Genomic DNA, 18613 nt, shown 5'->3' with positions numbered 1-18613 from the left:
CTACTTTGCTCTTTTGTATGGCTGAATAATATTCCATTGTTTGTATATATAAAATTTTGTTTATCCACATGTGCTTTAAGAGGACACTTGCGTTGTTTCTACCTTTCAGCTATTATGAATATTGCTGCTATGAACATGTGTGAAATGTATTTGTTTGAATACCTGTTTTCAGTTATTTGGGGTGTAAACTTAGGAGGGGAATTGTTGGGCCATATGATAATTCTATATTTAACTTTCTGAGAAACTGCCAACTTGTTTTTCACTATTTTACGTTCCTACCCGCAACATATGAGAATTTCAAAGTCTTCAAATCTTTGCTAACACTTGTAATCATCAGTTTGGTTTATATTTCATTTTTAATTTTTTTACTATGGCCATTCTAGTCAGTGTGAAGTAGTATCTCATTGTGGTTTTGGTTTGCCTTTCCCTAATGGCTAATGACATTGAGCATCTTTTCATGTGTTTATTGGCCATTTGTATATTTTCTTTGGCGAAATGTCAAGTCCTTTGCTTATTTTTCAATTGGTCATAGAATGAGTTAGGAAGTATTCTTCCCTCTTCTAGTTTTTGGAAGAATTTGAGAAGGATGGGTTTTAATTCTTAAGTGTTTTGGTAGAATTCACCAGTGAAGCTGTCTGGTGCTGGACTTGTCTTTGTTGGGAGATTTGTGATTACTGATCCTTCTCTTTGCTTGTTACAGGTCTGTTTAGATTTTCTATTTCTTCTTGAGTCACTTTTCATAATCTCTGTTTTTCTAGAACTTTGTTCATCTCATCTAATGTATCTCATTTGTTGGCATACAGTTGTTTGCACTAATCTCTTTTAATCCTTTTTAATTCTATAAGATTGGTAGCAATGCCACAGTTTCACTTCTGATTTTAGTTAGTGTCCCTCTTCTCTTTCTAAGTGAGTCTAGCTATAGGTTTGTCAGTTCTGTGGATATTTTCAAAGAACAACTTTTGTTTTTGTTGATTCTATATTTTGCTCTCTGTTTCATTTATCTTTGTCTATCCTTATTTCCTTCCTTCTGCTAGCTTTGGGTTTGGTTTGCTTCCCTTTTTCTAATTCCTTAAGAGGAGCACTTACGTTATTGATTTGAGAATTTTATTCTTTTTTTTTTTTTTTTTTGCTACAGATTGTTTATAGCTATGAATCTCCTTATTGGCACTGCTTTTGCTGCATCCCTTAAGTTTTGGCATGTTTTTGTTTTTATTTTCTCAGGGTGTTTTCCTTCTGATTTGTTTTGGCACACTGGTTGTTTAAGAGTGTGTTGTTTAATTGTCACGTATTTGTGAATTTTTTAAGTTTTTGTTGTTGTTATTGTTCTTGAGTTCTAGTTTCATCCCATTGTGATTGGAAAAGATACTTTGTGTGATTTCAGTCATTTAAAAATTTATTGAGACTTGTTTTTGTGGCCTACCATATAGTCTATTCCTGGAAAATGTTGTATGTGCACTTGAGAATAATGTATATCCTGCTCTTGTTTTCTGTAGTGTTCTATATACATATCTGTTAGGTCTAATTGGTTCAAGTTTTCTATGTCCTCACTGATTGTCCCTCTCGATGTTCTACCCATTATTGAAAGTAGGGTGTTGAAGTCTTAAATACTATTATAGAACTGTCTATTTCTCCAAATGTGTTAATGTTTATTTCACATATTTTGATGCTCTGTTGTTTGGTGTATATATGTTAATAATTGTTAATATATTTGATGAATTAACACTTTTATCAACATACAATGTCCTGTGTCTCTTTTAACACTTTTTAAGTCTGTTTTGTCTGATACAAATATAGCTACTTAGCTCTCCTGGTTACTATTTACATGAAATATCTTCCTTTATTCTTTTATTTTAAACCTGCTTGTGGCTTTGGATCCAAAGTGATTCTTTTGTAAATAGCATATATAGTTGGATCATGTTTTTTAATCACCATCTGCTTTTTAAATAAAGTTTTATTGGAACTCAGCCACACCCATTTGCTTATATATTGTCTGTGGCTGTTTCTGTGCTACAGCAGCAGCATTGAATCCTTAGGACAGAGGCTATATAGCTTGCAAAGTCTGAAATAGTTACTATCTGATTCTTTACAGAAGTTTGCCAAACCGTGATCTAGAACATCTTTTACGGTTTCCCTCGTTATAGTCAACTATAGATGGTCCAGTACAGCAGTAGCCTGGTGAGATTTGTCGCATGTGGCCTGTTCTGTCTCTGCTGAAGCCTGTGAAATGGGCAGTTCCAAGAGCAGATCTGAGCATGCCCAAGACCTCATTTGCCTGACAGGAGGAGCGCCTTCTGCCCCTGAAGCTTATGTTAGAGGCAGTTTGGGATGTGACCCCCAGTGGTAGCTTCCGACATAAGCTAACCCAGGACTGAGGCAGTTCCTGGGATATAGGATTTTAGTTTAAAATCTGGAAAGCAAACCAGAGTAAGTTGAGAGTAAGAGCCTTATCTGGCTGCCCAGAGTCTCATCTGTACCCCCCCATTCCCACCCCAGTACCATTCAGGGAAACCCCCAGTTATGCAAAGCGGCGGCGGCTGGCTGGCCCCAGTGGCCTGGCCTCCCCTCGGCCCCTGCAGCGCTCAGCCAGTGACATCAACCTGAAGGGTGAGGTGCAACCGGCAGCTTCTCCTGGACCTTCGCTGCGAAGCCTTCCCCATCAGCTGCTGCTCCAGCGGCTGCAGGAGGAGAAAGACCGGGATCGGGATGGTGACCAAGAAAATGACATCGGTGGCCCCACAGCAGGCAGGGGCAGCCAGAGCAAGATCAGGTAGGAGGGCTCTGGGAGGCCCTGGCAGGGTCTGGGTGGGTGGGGTGGGGGCACCCAAGCAGAGGAACCAGCATGAAGAGGCAGGGAGAGACCTAGTGGTGCCTGGCACCTCCCCAATGATGAGCTGAAGCTTGAGGTGGGGGGCTCCCAGGACGCCCTGACAGGCCTCCCTGGATGGGAAGGGAAAGAAGGTGAGGCCCTGTTGGCTGGGGCAGGCTCCCCCATTCCGATCGGGTGGGAGCTGGACTTGCCCCGAGGGGAGCTCAGGGAGGACATTGGAGGAGAGGATTTGGCCAGCGCTGTGCTTTATGGAGGTGCCTGCATTGCTAGGAGGAGGGGAAAGGCTGAGATGAGGCGGGCTGGGTGGTGTGTGGTTAGGGTTAGGGAATGGAGCTTCATCTCTATGAGGGCTTGAAGCCTCTAGTGACCCCTAGCCCTGTCTCCAAGGGGGGCAGTCTCTGGCTTTCCGCAGCTCCTCCAGCCCTGTATAACAAGACTCTCTGGCTCTCTCTTTACCCCCTTACCATTAGCACTGGGACCCCGAGAACCGGGGTCATGGGAGGGACCCCATGAACATGGCATCCCCAGAACTTAGAGGAAGAAGCCTTGGCTAAAGCCAAGGCCCACCACTAGCCTCGGTGGGCTGGACAGTGGGGAGTGGGAGGGTGGGCTCTGCAGGTAGATGGCTGGGGTCCAGTGCAGAGCTGGCATCTGCTGACTGTGTGGCCTTGGACAGGTCGTCTAGCCACTCTGTGTCTGGGCTTCTCATCAGTAAGGTAGGGCAATACCACACAGTTGTTTCCTTTGGGAAGCCTTCTGGAACCTGAGCAGGTGAGGGGTCCCTACTGGAACCTCCTGGCCCACAACACAGTCCAGACAATGCTGGGTAGGGCACCTCTCCTCCTGGACCTTTGATGGCAGGAACTATCTTCCTACAGCTTCCCCAGAGCCAGTTACATAGAAGGTGCTCAGGAGACGTTGTTGAATGAGTTACATAAACAGCATTTTGTTTTCAAGATGACAGCTGGGCTGAGCATCATGTGTGGATCATTTCACTTAACTTTGGCCACATATGAGACTGTGTTCCATTAATACCATTTTACGGATGAGGGTCCCGATGTTCAGATTGGGTAAGGGACTTGTCTAAGGTCACGGAGCTAGGAAGCAGCGTAACTGGGCCCCGGTAGACCTGGTTCCCAGATTTTCTAAGCCTGAGTGTTGAGCAGAAGGCTTGGGTGCAGCAGGAACTTATAAAAGCAATTTCTTCCTCTGCCTTTGTCCCTGCTTGTGCAGCTGTGATCTGTGATGTCTCCTCTCTCCGTGTCTCTGCCCAGACTCCAAGGCTGTCTGTCCTGCTCCAAATCATCTCAGTTCTCCCCCAGAGCTTTTGCATGTCCCATGGATTTCTTAAGGCTAGGACGGCACAGGGGCTAAAAGTACAAACTTGGGGATGTTTCAGTGTCAGAAACGAAAACGTGTTAGATGCCCTTGTTTTCATTTATTTTTTATGTACTCATTTATCCTTTCGACACACACACAACTGAGACCTGCTCTGTGTGGGACGGCAGGATATTACTATTTTTCTACATTTACTAGGTGCCTAGAGTGCCAGACACGGTAGGAGCTAATGGCAGGGAGTCCTAGCAGCGTCAGAACAGCACTGACCGCTGGGGCCCAGAACTAAGCAGCAGTTAGGTGGGCAGTGGTTCAGGGAAGGGGGCTCCAGCTGAGTGGCCAGGAGGGGGCCGGGGAAGTGTGGGGCACCCTGGAGGTAGACCTCTGGGGAGAGGTCGGCTGGTGGAAAGTGGTGGTGGTGAGGGTATGTGGGGGGAGGCCGCGTCTCCCCCCCCACCGTCACTCCAGCGCCCCCTGTGGGCGGGGCCTGGTGTGGAGCCCCTCGCTGCCCGCCTTGGGGGGCCCAGTGCCCCGGGCATCGCTGCGGGGTCTTGGCCCAGGGACCTGTAACTTGGTACCTGGACGGATAGGTAGGAGTAGAGCAGGTGAAAGGTAGGGGAGCACCATGAGTTACGGGGGGCGGGGGGCGAGGGGTGGAAGGTGCCCTCCTCCCCGAGAGCCTGGCCGCTGCCTGAGGGTGCGCCCCCGGCTGCCTGGGTACGAGGGGCGGCGGGCGGAGCAGCGCAGAGTGCAGGACCTGGAGCCCTGGGGGCGGCACGGGGATGGTGGTGGGCCTGGAGCCCCGGGAGCAGGTGTGGGGGTGGAGGAGGGCGGAGGCCTGAGCGGGGAGCGTCCCCTGGTCCCTGCCCCCGCCCCCTGGGGAGCCTCCCCACGCCCCCCGCTCTGCCCCCCCAGCCCCCCGCCCCCCGGGGAGCCCCTCCCCGGCTCTGCTTCCCCCGCCCCCCGGGTCGCCCCCCCACGTCCCCCCCGCCCCGGGGTCCCCCAGGCCCCGCCCCCCGGTCCCTCCTAACCCCCGTCCCCCTCCCCCCGGGGAGCCTCCCGGTACCCCCCTCGCCCCCCGCCCCTCCTCGCCCTCCCCGTCCCGTCCGCCCCGCCCCCCGGTCCCCCCCCGTCCCCCTTCCCCTCCCCCCGGGAGCCCCGCCCTCTCCCCGGTCCCCCCGCCCCCCGGCCCCCCCCCGGGGGCCGCCGCGGTCCCCCGCCCCGTCCTCCCCCCCCCACCCCGGGGCCGCCGCGCAGTGGCCGGGGAGGCGCGGAGGAGGCCGGCGCCGCCGCCCGCAGAGGGAGGAGCCGGCCGCGGAGGAGGCGGGGCGCGGGGCGGGGGGCGGCCGCGGCATGGAGCGAGCCCGGCGCGCCCGGGAGCGCAGCCCCGCGGCCCCCGAGCCCTGAGCGGGCGCGGCTCGAGCGCTGGCGGGAGCGGGCCGGGCGCGGCGGCGCGGCCCATGGAGCGGCCCCGGGCCGGGCCCCCGGCGGGCGGGCGGGCGGCGGCGGGCGGCGGGCGGCGGGCGCTGCGGCGGCGGCTGCGGTGAGGCCGGCGGCGGGGCCGGGCCGCGCGCCATGGAGGCCCCGGGCGCCGGCTTCGCGTGCCCGCTGCCCCCCGGCATCGCGTCCGTCACCTACGTGTTCGTCTACAGCCCGAGCGGGCCCGGCGGCCCCGGCGCGCCCCCCGGCCCCGGCCCCGCGCCCCCCGCGCCCCCCGCGCCGCCGCCGCGGGGCCCGAAGCGGAAACTTTACAGCGCGGTCCCCGGCCGCAAGTTCATCGCCGTGAAGGCGCACAGCCCGCAGGGCGAGGGCGAGATCCCGCTGCACCGCGGCGAGGCCGTCAAGGGTGAGGGGCCCGGGCGCGGGCGGGGCGGGCGGGGCGGGACTCGAACTCGGAGCCGCGGCGCTCGCGGGACGCACCTGCCCCGGGGGACTCCCTGGGTCGCCGCGAAGGGCTCCGTGTCAGGGCGCGGGCCTGCCCCGGGTCCCTCCGCATCCTCTGTCGCCCTGGGTTCCCTGTTGTCACCACCCAGGCTCCTCGCATTCTGGGGTGTTTCTGTGTCACGATGGAGGTCGCTGTCATGGGAGGACCCCGTGCCATCGGGGACCTTCCTCCCATGACGGGTGTCCGGGGTCACTTATGGGACTTCCTCGTTGGAAATCCTCGAGATGGGGCAGGGGGCCTGTCCCACTGTAGGGGACACCTGGGACCGTTACGTGGGTGGCTGCGTGTCGGGGAGACTTCTGTCACTGACGCTTCCAGTGTTCTGGGGGGATCCTGTGCCATGACAAGCTCCTCTCCTTCTGGGGGCGCCTGTCATTTATGGGGTCCTGTCCTCACAGGGGCCTCACGCCCATGGGAGCCTGAGGAGACAGTTGTGGGGCCAGGCCCCCCTTTGGTCCATCGTGTGGCCTAACCCCTTGGCCACAGCACAATGACCCCCGAGCCTCTGGCGGTGACCCCTGGGGTGGGCAACAGAGCAAGGGTGGGTGTTGGCTCAAGAGCTGGGGGGAGAGGGCTTCGCTGGGGGGGGGGGCAGGAGCAGGACTGTGGCCCTTGCCTCTGCCTGTTGTCCCCCCTTGAGTGTGTCCATCTGTGTGTCTTTCTGTCCCCCACATGCCTATCCTGTGCTGTGTCCATCTGTTCATTCCTATCTCCTGTGTGGATCCCAAAATCTTCCCAGGGAAACAACTGGGAGGCTGAAGGGAGGGAAGGGGAGAGGAGGAGAGAAAGGGTCAAACAGGGGGGCGGTGGGCAGAGCCTGCACCTGGGGTGGTGGTGGCTGGGGTGGGCTTCTGGAGGTCCTGCTCTGCCCTGACGGCTCTCTGGCTTCTGTCCCTCCAGTGCTCAGCATTGGGGAGGGCGGTTTCTGGGAGGGGACCGTGAAAGGCCGCACGGGCTGGTTCCCGGCCGACTGCGTGGAGGAGGTGCAGATGAGGCAGTATGACACACGGCATGGTGAGTGACCCCACGTCCCCTAAGCAGCAACCGAGGGGCACCGCCCCTTCCAGCTCCCCTGTGGTCTCGTGTGGAGCCGAATCCGTGGATATTCACAGAGAAAAGAGTACTGTAAACTCAAACACACATCCGAAGTGGACACAAACTTGTGTCTACGACAGACACGCAGCACACACACACCCTGTTCGGACCTAGGGGCACATGCTGGCGCTTCACAGCCGTAAAGACACGTGCAGCCTGCCCGTAGGACGCACCTCGTGATTATGCCTCTGTGATCCCACGGGGGACTCCCAGTGACCAAACCCGCCCCCCCCGGTACATAGTCCTTACAGAAATACTGGGTGTTTGGAGTGCGAGATTCCCGTGTGGCTGGCAGACGGTAAAGAGGTCAGTACGAGAAAAGAGGCGTCTTTCCAAAGTGGACAGATTGTCCAAGTGGGCAGCGCAGGGAGGCCTGGACTAGCCAAGAGGAAATGAGGCCAGTTGGGCCCAGAGGGGCTGTCGTGGGTGCCTTGGGGCCAGCATGGTCTGAGGGCAGCAGGTGGGGGATGTGCTGCAGCCTCAGCCTGGAGGGAGGATGTGAGGGCCAAGGCTGGGGAGCAGCTTTGCTCAGTCCTTGCTGACTAGCCTGGGCCTCCAGAAAGGACCCCTCCAGGTGTTGGGATCTGAGGTGGCTGCTCCTTTCACAGGACCCCAGGCCAGGGCTTGCTGTGTGTCTGTCACGGGTGTACCCTTGTGATGGGAGGAGGTCCCCCGACCCATGAGTGTGATTTCTGCCGTGGAGAACTGGTATCCCAAGGGAGCCCCCTCCTGAGTGGTGGCCAGGGGTGGTTACCAGCAGCGTGTCTAGATCCGGGTGTGTGTGTGTGCGTGCGTGCCTCCCTCTGCACCTGGAGGGCTCGGGCCCTGGCTTGAGGGTTTCCCAAGCGGAGCCAGCCCCTGTGTGGCCTGGACCTCGGCCCTATGTGGAGCAGGGCCGAGGCCCAGGGAGGCAGAAGTGCGGCTGCTGACCTGCTCCTGATCAGGAGCCTTTACTCCCTTTCTCAACCATTTCCTGTCTTGCCCTGTCGGCCCTTCTGGTGGTTGGGAGCTTGGAAGGGACACCCACCCCCTGCTGTCTGCCCGTGGAGGGTACGTGGGCCAGTGTGTCCAGCTGGGGAGTGCTTTCCGAGGTTTGGGTCCCGGTGCCAAGTTCACGGAGGAAGGCGGGGCAGAAGGGGCCTCTGGGTCCTGTGCCCCCTGTGTGCGGGTAGGGACTGGGTCCTGTGCCCCCTACGGGAGGACAGCAAAGTCTCTGGTTTGACAACTGTGCAGACCCAGAAGTGGAGTCTGAAGCTGGGAAGGAAGCTGGCAGCGGAGAACAGCAGCAAACGTTGATTACATGTTTGGTGTGTGCTGGGCCCTGCGCTGGGAGTGGGGTCGCAGAGGCTGGCTCCGCGTGGAGACGAGCAGGTGTGCAGTTGCAGCAGCCACGTCGCTGTGTTCCTGCGACCGCTGGGGGCCCGGAGGAGCCCCCGGGGTTGGCCCAAAGGAGTCGGAGAGCAGCCCTGTAGGACATAGGACAGCTGGGAGTCCGCGGGGTGGTCAGCTGATGGGGATGGGGGGCAGAGCCTGTTTGCTGGAACGTGGCCTGGTGTTCTAGATCTACACGTGCTGGCATCTAGCATGCTCCTAGCTGCGTCAGGGTGTCTGGCATAGTTATAAGTGCTTTTACGTATGAGAATTCACTGCCTCGTCCCGGCAGGTCTAGGAGGTGGGGGAGATGGGGGCGGTGGTTCCTCTCTAGGAGGGCAGAGTCCCGTGTGCGCTGTGGGCAGTGGCCTGCAGGGTCCGTGCCATGGCCACCACACCTCGGGGGCTCTGGGTGAGTGAAAGTCGTGTGTGCACGGAGGGGTGGCGGGGCTGCTGCAGGGAGTGTGAGGCCGGTCAGGTGGCCGTGCGACCAGGTGGAGGAGCTTTGCAGCTTCTGGCAGTGCTGTGGGAGATGTCTGCCTTTTGGATTGTGCGGGGCATTTAGGATTGGGGCGAAGGCCCAGGCAGGGCAGAGAAGGAGGTGGAGAGGGCTGGGGTGGGCTAAAGCTCCGGAGATGGGAGAGTGCGAGGAGCAGCCTGGGGAAGGAGCTGTAGGCCTCAGGGCAGTTGCAGGGCTGCCAGACCAGGGTGGCTCTGGGGTTTGTCCCCTGAAAGAGTGTCAGGAGGCACCTGGAGGGGGCAGGTGGGCAGAGGGGGAGAGGCCCGAGGGGGCTGCCTGCTGCAAAGGGGTAGGAGTAATCTCTGTCCTCAGCCAAAGACCCAGCTACCAGCTGCTCTGGGCAGATAGTCCCTGACCTGGGACCCAGGGACTGGGTTCTGCCAGAGGCCGGAGGGCAGCCCCGGAATGGGAACCTGCTTCCAACAGGCTCAGATCCAAAGGAAGATCTGTTTCTGAGACTGGAGTGGGGACAGAGAAGGACTTAGAAGCCAAAAAAGGGGCCTCTGTGCCAGCATGTGTGGGCCAGGCTGGTTCCCAGGGTCATCAGGGTGCACCTCCCTGGCACCTGTCGGGAGCAGGAGGGCAGAGAGCTGAGAAGTGAGGGGGAGCCCTGTGCACACAGAAGGGTCTGTAAGACACCTGGAAGGCCCTGGCCAGATCCTCCCTCTCCTCCCCCTCCTCCTCGCTCTCCCTCCCTCCCTCCCTCCCCCCTCCCCCCCTTCTCCTCCCCCTCCTTCCCTGTATTTTCCAGTACTTGGAGGGTCTACTGTGTGTTTTCACTTCAGCTGGCTTTTATCTGTCTGATTAATAAAACTGGAAAGTGAATTTGTGTTATGTAATAAATATAATTTGTTTGGCAAAATCTAAAAACTGGAGGCTGATGAACTGTGGAGTCTGAGGAGGTCCTTCTGCAGGCGGGCGCTATGAACATCGTGAAGTTGGGTCAGTATGGAGAAGGGCGTGACAGAAGCAAGAAGGGGTCCGAAGGCCCCCCCGTCCCCCTGCTCCGGCAGGGACAGGGCCTGGCCTGCTCTGGTCTTGGGAGCGGCAGGATGGCGGGTGCAGGTGCATGACAGGCAGTGTGTGGGAAGAGGAGAGAAGGGAGCGGATGAGCTGTTGGGAGGGTTAGGGTGATAAATCACAGGCCGTCAGAACCTAGAGGACCCTCCAAGGAGAAGTTTCCTGTTCTACGAAGAGAGGCTCAAAGGGATCTGTTGACTTACTGAGAGTCAGTCAGACTAGTGGCAGGGTCCTGGAAGTGGGGACAGTACTTTTCCTGATACCAGCGTCTTGTGATATGGGTAGGAATTCTTTCTTTTTTCCACCCAGCCATGGCTCCATCTCCTCTTGTCTCTTGACTTACTCACCTTTCCTGCCATCCGTCTACTCTTCTGTCAACCCACCCAGCCAGCCTCTCATCCACCTACCCAACCATCTATCCATCTATTGATCAATACGTTAATCAAACCACCAACACAGCCATCCTGTCTCTGCCAACGCACCAGCCCACCTATCCACCCATTTACCCATCCACTACCCTTTGATCCATCCGTAGCCTCCTAACCTGTTTTCTTTCCCTCTGTCCACTTCTATATCTCTCCTCTGATCTGATCTGTTCTACCTGTCTCTTGTTCCATCCGCCCATCTGTCCGTCCATCCATCCATCTATCCATCTACTCAGCCAGTTGTCCACCTGTCTATCCTTCCAGTTAACATTTAGAGGGCCTGTTCTATGCCAGGTGCTGTACTGGGTGCTGGGGTCACAGAAATAAATGAGACGGTTCTTATCTACGAGGAGCTCACAGTCGATTGTAGGTTCCTTCTCTGATCTCATTTCTTCTGTCTCTCTCTTCCTCTGCTCCAGCTGCATAGGCTGCTTGCTGTCCCTTGAACATCCCAAGCCAGTCCTGCCATGTGGGCTTTGCCTGGTGTGCCCCTGCTGCCGGGAAGCCCTTGTCCACAGAGTCCTCAGACTGCTCCCTGCCGTGCCGTGCCCCTCCTCACCTGTCCCTTCCTGATGAACCTTCTTGTGACCATCCTAGAACTGTAGACCTTCTCCAGACCCCTGTCCTGCTTGCTTCTCTCCCAACATTTGCTAGCATTTGCCATGTTACGCATGTACCTGTTTCCTGTCTTCCTGTTCTCCCTCTTCAGATAGATGGTAAACGCCACGGGGTGGAGGCTTTGTTCTGTTCTTTGCTGTATTCTCAGAGCCTAAGACAAACAGTGCTTGGTACACAGTAGGCGCTCAGTAAATACTCGTTGAATGAATGAATGAATCTTGAGAAATGCTAGAATGATAGGGAATGGGAAAAGAGCTATGGATGAAATAGGAGGTGGTGGTCAAGCCATCTTGGGGGCCTTCCAGGGTTCTGGAGAGCTGGAAGCCAGGAGGGGCAGGAGTGAGGGCTAGGATGCTGGAGAAGAAAGTCTGGAACAGGGGATTGTGGCTACAGGTGTGGACTGGAAACTGCAAGCTTGCGGGAATTCGGTGAGGCCATGGGTAGCGCAGAAGATGGGCAGCTGCCCAGCCCTGTGACCGCTGTGAAGGACTTTGAGATCAAGAGTACAGACGGGACAAGGCTCTGTGGGATGCAGTGATGTAGGGGAAGGGGACCTGGCCCTACACCTGGATCTCCTGCGTACTCAGAGATTGGCTCTGGAGGAAGGGACCCTGGCAGGCTGAGCGTCAGTGGGCTCTTGAGAGAGTTTCAGTGAGGCCAGAGTGACTTCTGTGCCAGTGTGTTTGTCTACAGCATGACACTTGCGTGTGACTACGGTTTCATACACACACGCCTACGTGAACACAGCACTTACCCATGACTGGTCATGGTAACAGGTCACACATGTGTGTGATGCACCTTCTTTGCTCAGCCTTGGGGTTTACTGACACTCTCTGAAGATGGCCCTGGCCTGGCCCCATCTGCTGTGTGCAGCCACTCAGGAGGCACCTGAGCTGAAGCCCCTCCTCATCATAGACCCTGACCCTGAGAGGCCAGGGTTTCCAGCATGGTCCTCTCAGCCTTCTTACCTTCGGACCTTTGGGTCCCCCACATCAATACCAGGCCAGGGATGTGTGTATGTGTGTGTGTGGGGGGGGGCCGAGGCTGGTGACCCGCATGGTTGAGGGGCAGTTCAGGTCAGGTGGAGGATGTGGCCCTCCATCAGCTCCTGAAACTCCCCTCAGAAACCCGGGAGGACCGGACGAAGCGCCTTTTCCGCCACTACACAGTGGGCTCCTATGACAGCCTCACCTCACACAGGTACAGGTGGAGGCGGGTGGGCAGGTGGGCAAGGGCAGGCATGCATGCGGATGGGACGTCAGACACGGAGGGAGGACGTACGCTGGTTGAGGAGGCCTGGGGATGAGGAGGTCAGAGGACAGGAGGTGCTGCCCACCGCTATCTTCTGCCTTCCTGTGTGGTCCAAGGGCAGCTGGCGGGGTGGGCTGTGCCTGTGGGGTCCTGTTTAGGGCACACCCAGGGTTGGCCTGGCCTGCTGTGCTCTCTGGCAGGGCTCTCCTCACCCCTCCCTGCTTTCCTCCACCAGTGATTATGTCATTGATGACAAGGTGGCCGTCCTACAGAAACGGGACCATGAAGGCTTTGGTTTTGTGCTCCGGGGAGCCAAAGGTAATGAAGGATAGGCGGCAGCATGAGTGTGTAGGGCTGGAGTGTCAGGCCAGCGGGGCTGCACATTGCCCGGGTATTTCTGGTCTCTGCTCCTCCTCTCTGCTCTCCTTCCAGCCTCACCCCTGCCCCACTCCCTCCGTCCCCGCGGGTTTGGCCCCTGCCCCCTTGCCTTGCCGCGATACGCTCCTTGGCTGGCCCCACCCCGCCTTGCCCCTCTGCTCTGACTGTATTCTTGGTCTGGAATGTCTCGGTACAAGGCCGTAGTCCCTTGGCCCTGGCGGTCTCCAAGACCTCTACTGGAGCATGTGTAGTGGAGGGGGAGGCCTTTGTCACGGGGCGGGGGGAGGATCTGTACCCTGGGCAGCCCTGCCCGCTCAGGGAACCTTTGTTGAGCGTGGCGAGCCACCTGTGGGAGGTTCCTGTGTGGCAGCTGCTCCCAGCTGGGCCATGGTCCCTAACGCCCACCGCACCCCTGCCCTGCAGCAGAGACCCCCATCGAGGAATTCACGCCCACGCCCGCCTTCCCTGCGCTCCAGTATCTTGAGTCGGTGGATGTGGAGGGTGTGGCCTGGAGGGCCGGGCTGCGCACAGGAGACTTCCTCATTGAGGTGAGGCTCATCCTTACCTGTGCAGTCAGGTGGGGCGCTGACCTCCGAGCCCCGAGGTGGACACACCTGGCACATCCCCACCACGCGCCTGTCTGTCCCAGGTGAACGGGGTGAACGTGGTGAAGGTTGGCCACAAGCAGGTGGTGGCTCTGATCCGCCAGGGCGGGAACCGCCTCGTCATGAAGGTTGTGTCTGTGACAAGGAAACCCGAAGAGGATGGGGCTCGGCGCAGAGGTGAGGGGCCAGGCTTCAGACCTCTGTGCTCAGACTGTCCCCTCTGACACCTGACTTTAGACCTTTGACCCCAGGCCCACTTTCCTCTCCCCACCCCCTGACCCTAGACTGTTGACGTCAGACGCCTCAACCTAGGCAGTGTCTGCCTTCAGGGCCTGGTGCCTTCCTGACCCCCATGTCAGACCGCCAGAACGCCAGCCCCGGCCCCCAGCCTCTGACCCCTGACCCCACTTGCCCCTCCTCAGACCCCCACCCCCTCCTTCCCGGCGTCCCCCCAGCCCCTGGCGAGGAAGAGCCCTCCTTCCCGACACTGCCAGCAGCTGCCTGGAGGCCGGGGTTGCCATAGCAACTGTGAGGTTGACGCTGCCGCCGCTTATTGTCGGAGGGAAGGGGGAGGCGGCACCTGAGGGAAGAGGAAAAGCGTCTTCTCCCCGCGACGTCGCGGCACAGCCTGGGCCCGGGAGGCCCTGCCAGCCTGGGCTGCCCGGCCCCGGTCCCAGCTCGGCTGCCCACAGCCCAGTCCCCAAGGGGCAGTGGCCTCCAGGGCCTGGGGGGAGCCCCGGAGCAGCAGAGGCCCCGCCTGCCGGGAGACCCCTCCCAGCCCCCACCTCATGGCTCTGGTGCCCCCTGGCTCAGCCCTCGGAGCCTGCTGGGTGGGCACTCAGGCGTGAGCTGGCCGGCACTGTGACCCCCACTTGGGCCCTTGACCACCTGCCTCCTGAGGCCCCAGCCAGCCACCCTGGCCCCGCCGGGCCCTTGGCACCCCCTGAGCTCCCAGCGCCATGAAGAAGTTTGCATCTAGCCGCAGCCTGAACAAGATCCTGGCGCAGTGCGACTCATCCTCACGGGAGTACGAGGAGATCCAGGCGGTGGAGCGCAAGTGGCACCTGCACCTAGCCACGCCGCGCTGCCTGCTGCTGGACAGGAGGTCCAAGGCCTCCCTCTTCTTTGCAGCCCCACCGCCCCCCAAGAGGGCCCCCAGCACCACGTTGACTCTGCGTTCCAAGTCCATGACGGCAGAACTTGAGGAACTTGGTGAGCAGCAGGGGTGGACAGTGGGCAGACAGCCCAGGGGGGGAGGCCAGGCAGTGTCAGCTGGGGCCATAGCTAGGCAGAGACAGAAGGGAGGAAGGACAGACATATGGACGGGTCAAAGGTAAATGGGTGGGTGCTGGAGTGGTGAGGAGGGGAACGGCTCGCAGATGGCATGAGGGCTGGAGATGGGCAGGAAGCAGGACCTGGCCCACCAGTATGTTTGTGTGCATGTGCACCTGCTGCCTCTGGCTCTGCACACCTTCAGTTTGACTTTACTCCTTCACTGCATCAGAGTGAGGAAGGAGCAGGGCTCCTGGGCCCTGTCCCAGCTCTGCGGGCACTAGCTGTGTGATCTTTGTGCTTATTTTTGCCTCCTTAGCCCCTGTTCACTCGTCAGCTAAGGAGGGGTTACAGTGAGCTGCTGACCTTACAGGGCTGTGTGACCATCACTAGTGTGATGATAGGACAGACCCCCATGAGCTACAAGAGACAAATAAGAGTGTGTCAGGGCTTTGATGGGGCATGTTGTGGGCATGATTCTGGGATGACCCCCAATAGCCTCACTGTGGGCATGTCTTGATATATGTGACCGTTAGTAGCTTCATCATAGGCATGTCCAGATAAATATGACTGTGTCCTGACATATGTGGCAGTTAACGATGGGCATGTCTCAATATACATGACTGTTGGCATGCTCTATCTTCCTGTAATTCAAACCCAGTTCTAGTCCCAGACTTTACTGTGGCTCTAGCCTTAGAAGCAATGCTGCCTCTGGTCCTGGGCTGAGTTCTGACATAGTCCTGGCCACAGGAACGGCCCCGATCCTGGTTCTAGACTGACCCTCAACCCTGGGTTCAGGCTTTGTTCTTCCCCAGCCATGGAAAGAACACTTACCTGTCCCCCAGAATTACTGCTGACCTTATTAATAGAGTGATCCTTGACCCTGTCCTGGCCACAGGTTGAGCCACCTCCCCTCTCCCCTCCACCCCATTCCAAGCAGGTACTCTTGACTGCAGTGTAGGAGGAGGAGGGCAGCCACCAAAGGGTCATACTTTTCTTCTCCATAAATATTCTGAATAGAGTAAAACTCAAAAATAGATAGCTAACTCAAAACAAAGGAAGAGGAATTTCCCAGGTCTCAAGAATGAAGAGAGAAATTAGTTAAGAAAGTGAGAGGAAGTTAGTGTCCAAAAAGGCTTGGGACAGTGTATACCCTAAGGGCAGTGGTCGGGGCTCTGAAGCTTCTGCAAAGCCAAGACATGTAGCCATGAACCCATGAGAAGTGGGAAAACTGGAACCGAGCCCAGGGACTGGCATTAGCATGAAAAGAAATGGAAATCATAGAAGAAAAAGAAAGACACAAAATAAAGTGTTTAAATACAATGTTTGGGATGCCTGGGTGGCTCAGTGGTTGAGCGTCTGCCTTCAGCTCAGGGTGTGATCCTGGAGTTCTGGGATCAAGTCCTACATCAGGCTCCTTGCATGGAACCTGCTTCTCCTCCATCTGCCTATGGCTCTGCCTCTGTCTCTGTGTTTCTCATGAATAAATAAATAAAATCTTAAAAAAATGCAATGTTTAAGGAAACTAACAACTCATAAAGGACAGGACAGTACAAAAAAAAAAAAAAGGAATAAGCAGAGTTTAAAAGGACTGTTACTGAAACAAAAAGTATAGTCCCTGAGATGAAAAAAAAAATCCATGACTGAGATAAACAGTATACTAGATTCAATTGAAGAAAGAAACCGTGAATTAGAAGATCATTCTGAGGAAATTACCCAAAATGCAGCACAGAATGTAGGGAGATGCAAACTATCAAAAGCAGAGAAGAGATAATGGAGGACAAGTGAGAATATCCGGGTCTAACGAGAATTCCAGAGGGAAAGAATGAACTGATTGGGGAAGAGGCAATATTTGTAGAGTAAATGGCTAAGAATTTTCTGAAATTGAACAAGGACATGAAATTCTATTTTGAAGAGGCTCCAAGCAAGGCAATAAAAACAAATCTACATCTAGATCTGTCATAGTAAAACCTCACGACCCCACAGACAAAAGAAAATTTTTACCTACCAAAGCAGCTGGATAACTCAGAAAGGATCAATGGCTAGAATGGCAGCAGACTTCTCATCAGCAATAGTAGATTCTAGAAGACGATGGAAAAATAACCTAAAAGTCTTGAATCAAAAATGCCTTTCCACCTAGAATTCTATACCCAGCTAAACGTGCTCATTGAAGAGTGAGGCAGAGAGGCCAGTAGACCTCTGGCCTCAGGGTCACAAGGGTCCAAGACTAGCCATGGGGAACTGATCCATCACACTGATGGAGGCTCCAAACTGATCAGTAAACCAGTATCAGTGGGTGGCTGGGTCTGGCTAGACACCAGACCAAGGCTGTAGTGGGTGGGTCCTGGGAGTCTCCTTCCAGAGGCTGTCATGTCATGTCACGTAGCCATGTTCAGCTACATGTTCAGAAGGGACCCTCCAAGTTCTGCTTGAAGAGGTGCATGGGCATCTAGGGACCAGGGGACTGAGCCCCATGGAAACAGAAGAGTGGCCTTCCACTCTGTGGGGTGCTTCTGTGTGAAGAAACCAGTGAGTAGAAGAAGAGCCTCCTTCCTCTCTGCACTGCTCTGGGGCACTCCTGCTGCTGGGTGGCAGGATTAGTCTACACACCCTTGTCTTCCAGAGGGGCTTGCTCTTGCTGCCTCAGGTCAGCATTGTTTCCACCAGGTTTTACCCAAGCAGAGTCTGGGGGAGGACAAAGGGACAGCTTAGCACAGAGCCACCACCCATACTGCTGAGTGAGGGGTCATAGCTTTTATTGAAGCTGGACCCAGACTCTCTATGTAGCTCCCTTCAGAGAAGGAGACGCCACTGCTGCCCCTGGAGGAGAGCTGTTCTGGGAAGCCAGACCACTGGCTGACTTTCTCTAGGTTTGAGGAAGCCAGGCCAGCATCAGGGTTTCCCCAGGTACCCGAGGGATCACCCCATGATCCAGCACTTGTGCTTTTATAAGACGGAAATAAGACCTGTTGGTTCATTACCAGCATAAACATGCCAGCTCTCTGTTGCACTGTTGAGAAGTGATAGAAGCTGTTAGGGTGCTGTGGTCTATTGAGAGATGACTTGAACATCTGGAAAGAAAGGAAGTGTGAGGCCACAGAAAAAGCAGGTGGCAAAGGTGGGAGCTCATGCCCAAGTGGCTTCTTGCTGCTCGGTGGGTGTTGGGGAGAAGTCAGGTCCTGCGGGAGGGAGAAGAGGTAAAGAGCATCCTGGTGGGGGATGGTGTGGGCAGAGGCGATGCCCAGAAAATGAGGGCCTGGGGTGGCTGGCAGAAATGGGAACGAGAGGAACAGGTTGGGGTAGGAGCTCTCCTTGTAAGTGGGGTGGCAGGAGGAGGAGGAAAGGTGGGACACTCTCCGTGCCCTTCGGCATGGGGGGGACTCCTGTGGTCACCACATATTCACCTGCTTGAACCAGTAATATGCTGGGGCTGCAGAGACGGTGGAGACTCGGGACAGGGAGGGCCTCGGAGGGTCTGAGCCCCTCCTGTCCATCTGCTTTCTGGAGAAGTCTGGAACTTTTGGGTCACTTTTTCTCTTGCGATGAGAATGCTGGGGCAGGTGCCATGCCCGCGTGTGGTTCTTGATTGGCTGTGGTCTGGCAAACACATGGGCCTGCCCCTTGCTGGAAACGCACTGCACAGAACACTCAGGGGTGATCACTGAAACTGTCAGTGGCCTCTGAACTTGGGTGTTTGGGGGGGGGGGAGGGGTTGCCTTTTTTCTGAACAGTTGATGGAACCAAGTGTATGTGGCCATCTGCACATGTGCGTGCATGTTTGTGTGTGCATGAGCGCATCCATGCATGCGTGTGAGTGGAAGTGCATGAATGTGTGTGCATGTGCTTGTACGTGCACGTGCACAAGCATATGTGCCTGCTCGTGGTGGTTTCTGCCTTGAGTTTCAAGCCACATACGAACTCGGCATTTGGGCACAGCTGCCCCTTAGGGTC

General features: G+C 56.3%; 1 protein-coding gene across 5 annotated transcripts in view; it reads left to right on the top strand.

Moving 5' to 3' along the window:
• Positions 1–18613, top strand: part of SHANK3 (SH3 and multiple ankyrin repeat domains 3) — a 49017-nt gene that overhangs the window by 8556 nt on the left and 21848 nt on the right. For all 5 annotated transcript variants that reach the window (XM_025455026.3, XM_025455042.3, XM_025455049.3 and 2 more), the window contains exons 10-17: positions 2494–2767; positions 5815–6008; positions 7008–7121; positions 12281–12356; positions 12643–12725; positions 13209–13333; positions 13435–13567; positions 14522–14602. In XM_025455026.3, coding sequence (XP_025310811.2) covers positions 2494–2767; positions 5815–6008; positions 7008–7121; positions 12281–12356; positions 12643–12725; positions 13209–13333; positions 13435–13567; positions 14522–14602 — 1080 coding nt within the window. The remainder of the gene's footprint in view (positions 1–2493; positions 2768–5814; positions 6009–7007; positions 7122–12280; positions 12357–12642; positions 12726–13208; positions 13334–13434; positions 13568–14521; positions 14603–18613) is intronic.

The sequence above is a fragment of the Canis lupus genome, chromosome 10 (genome assembly GCF_003254725.2).
Source record: "Canis lupus dingo isolate Sandy chromosome 10, ASM325472v2, whole genome shotgun sequence".
In the NCBI taxonomy this organism is placed as follows: Eukaryota; Metazoa; Chordata; class Mammalia; order Carnivora; family Canidae; genus Canis; species Canis lupus.
This window is presented reverse-complemented; position numbering and strand designations above follow the sequence as displayed.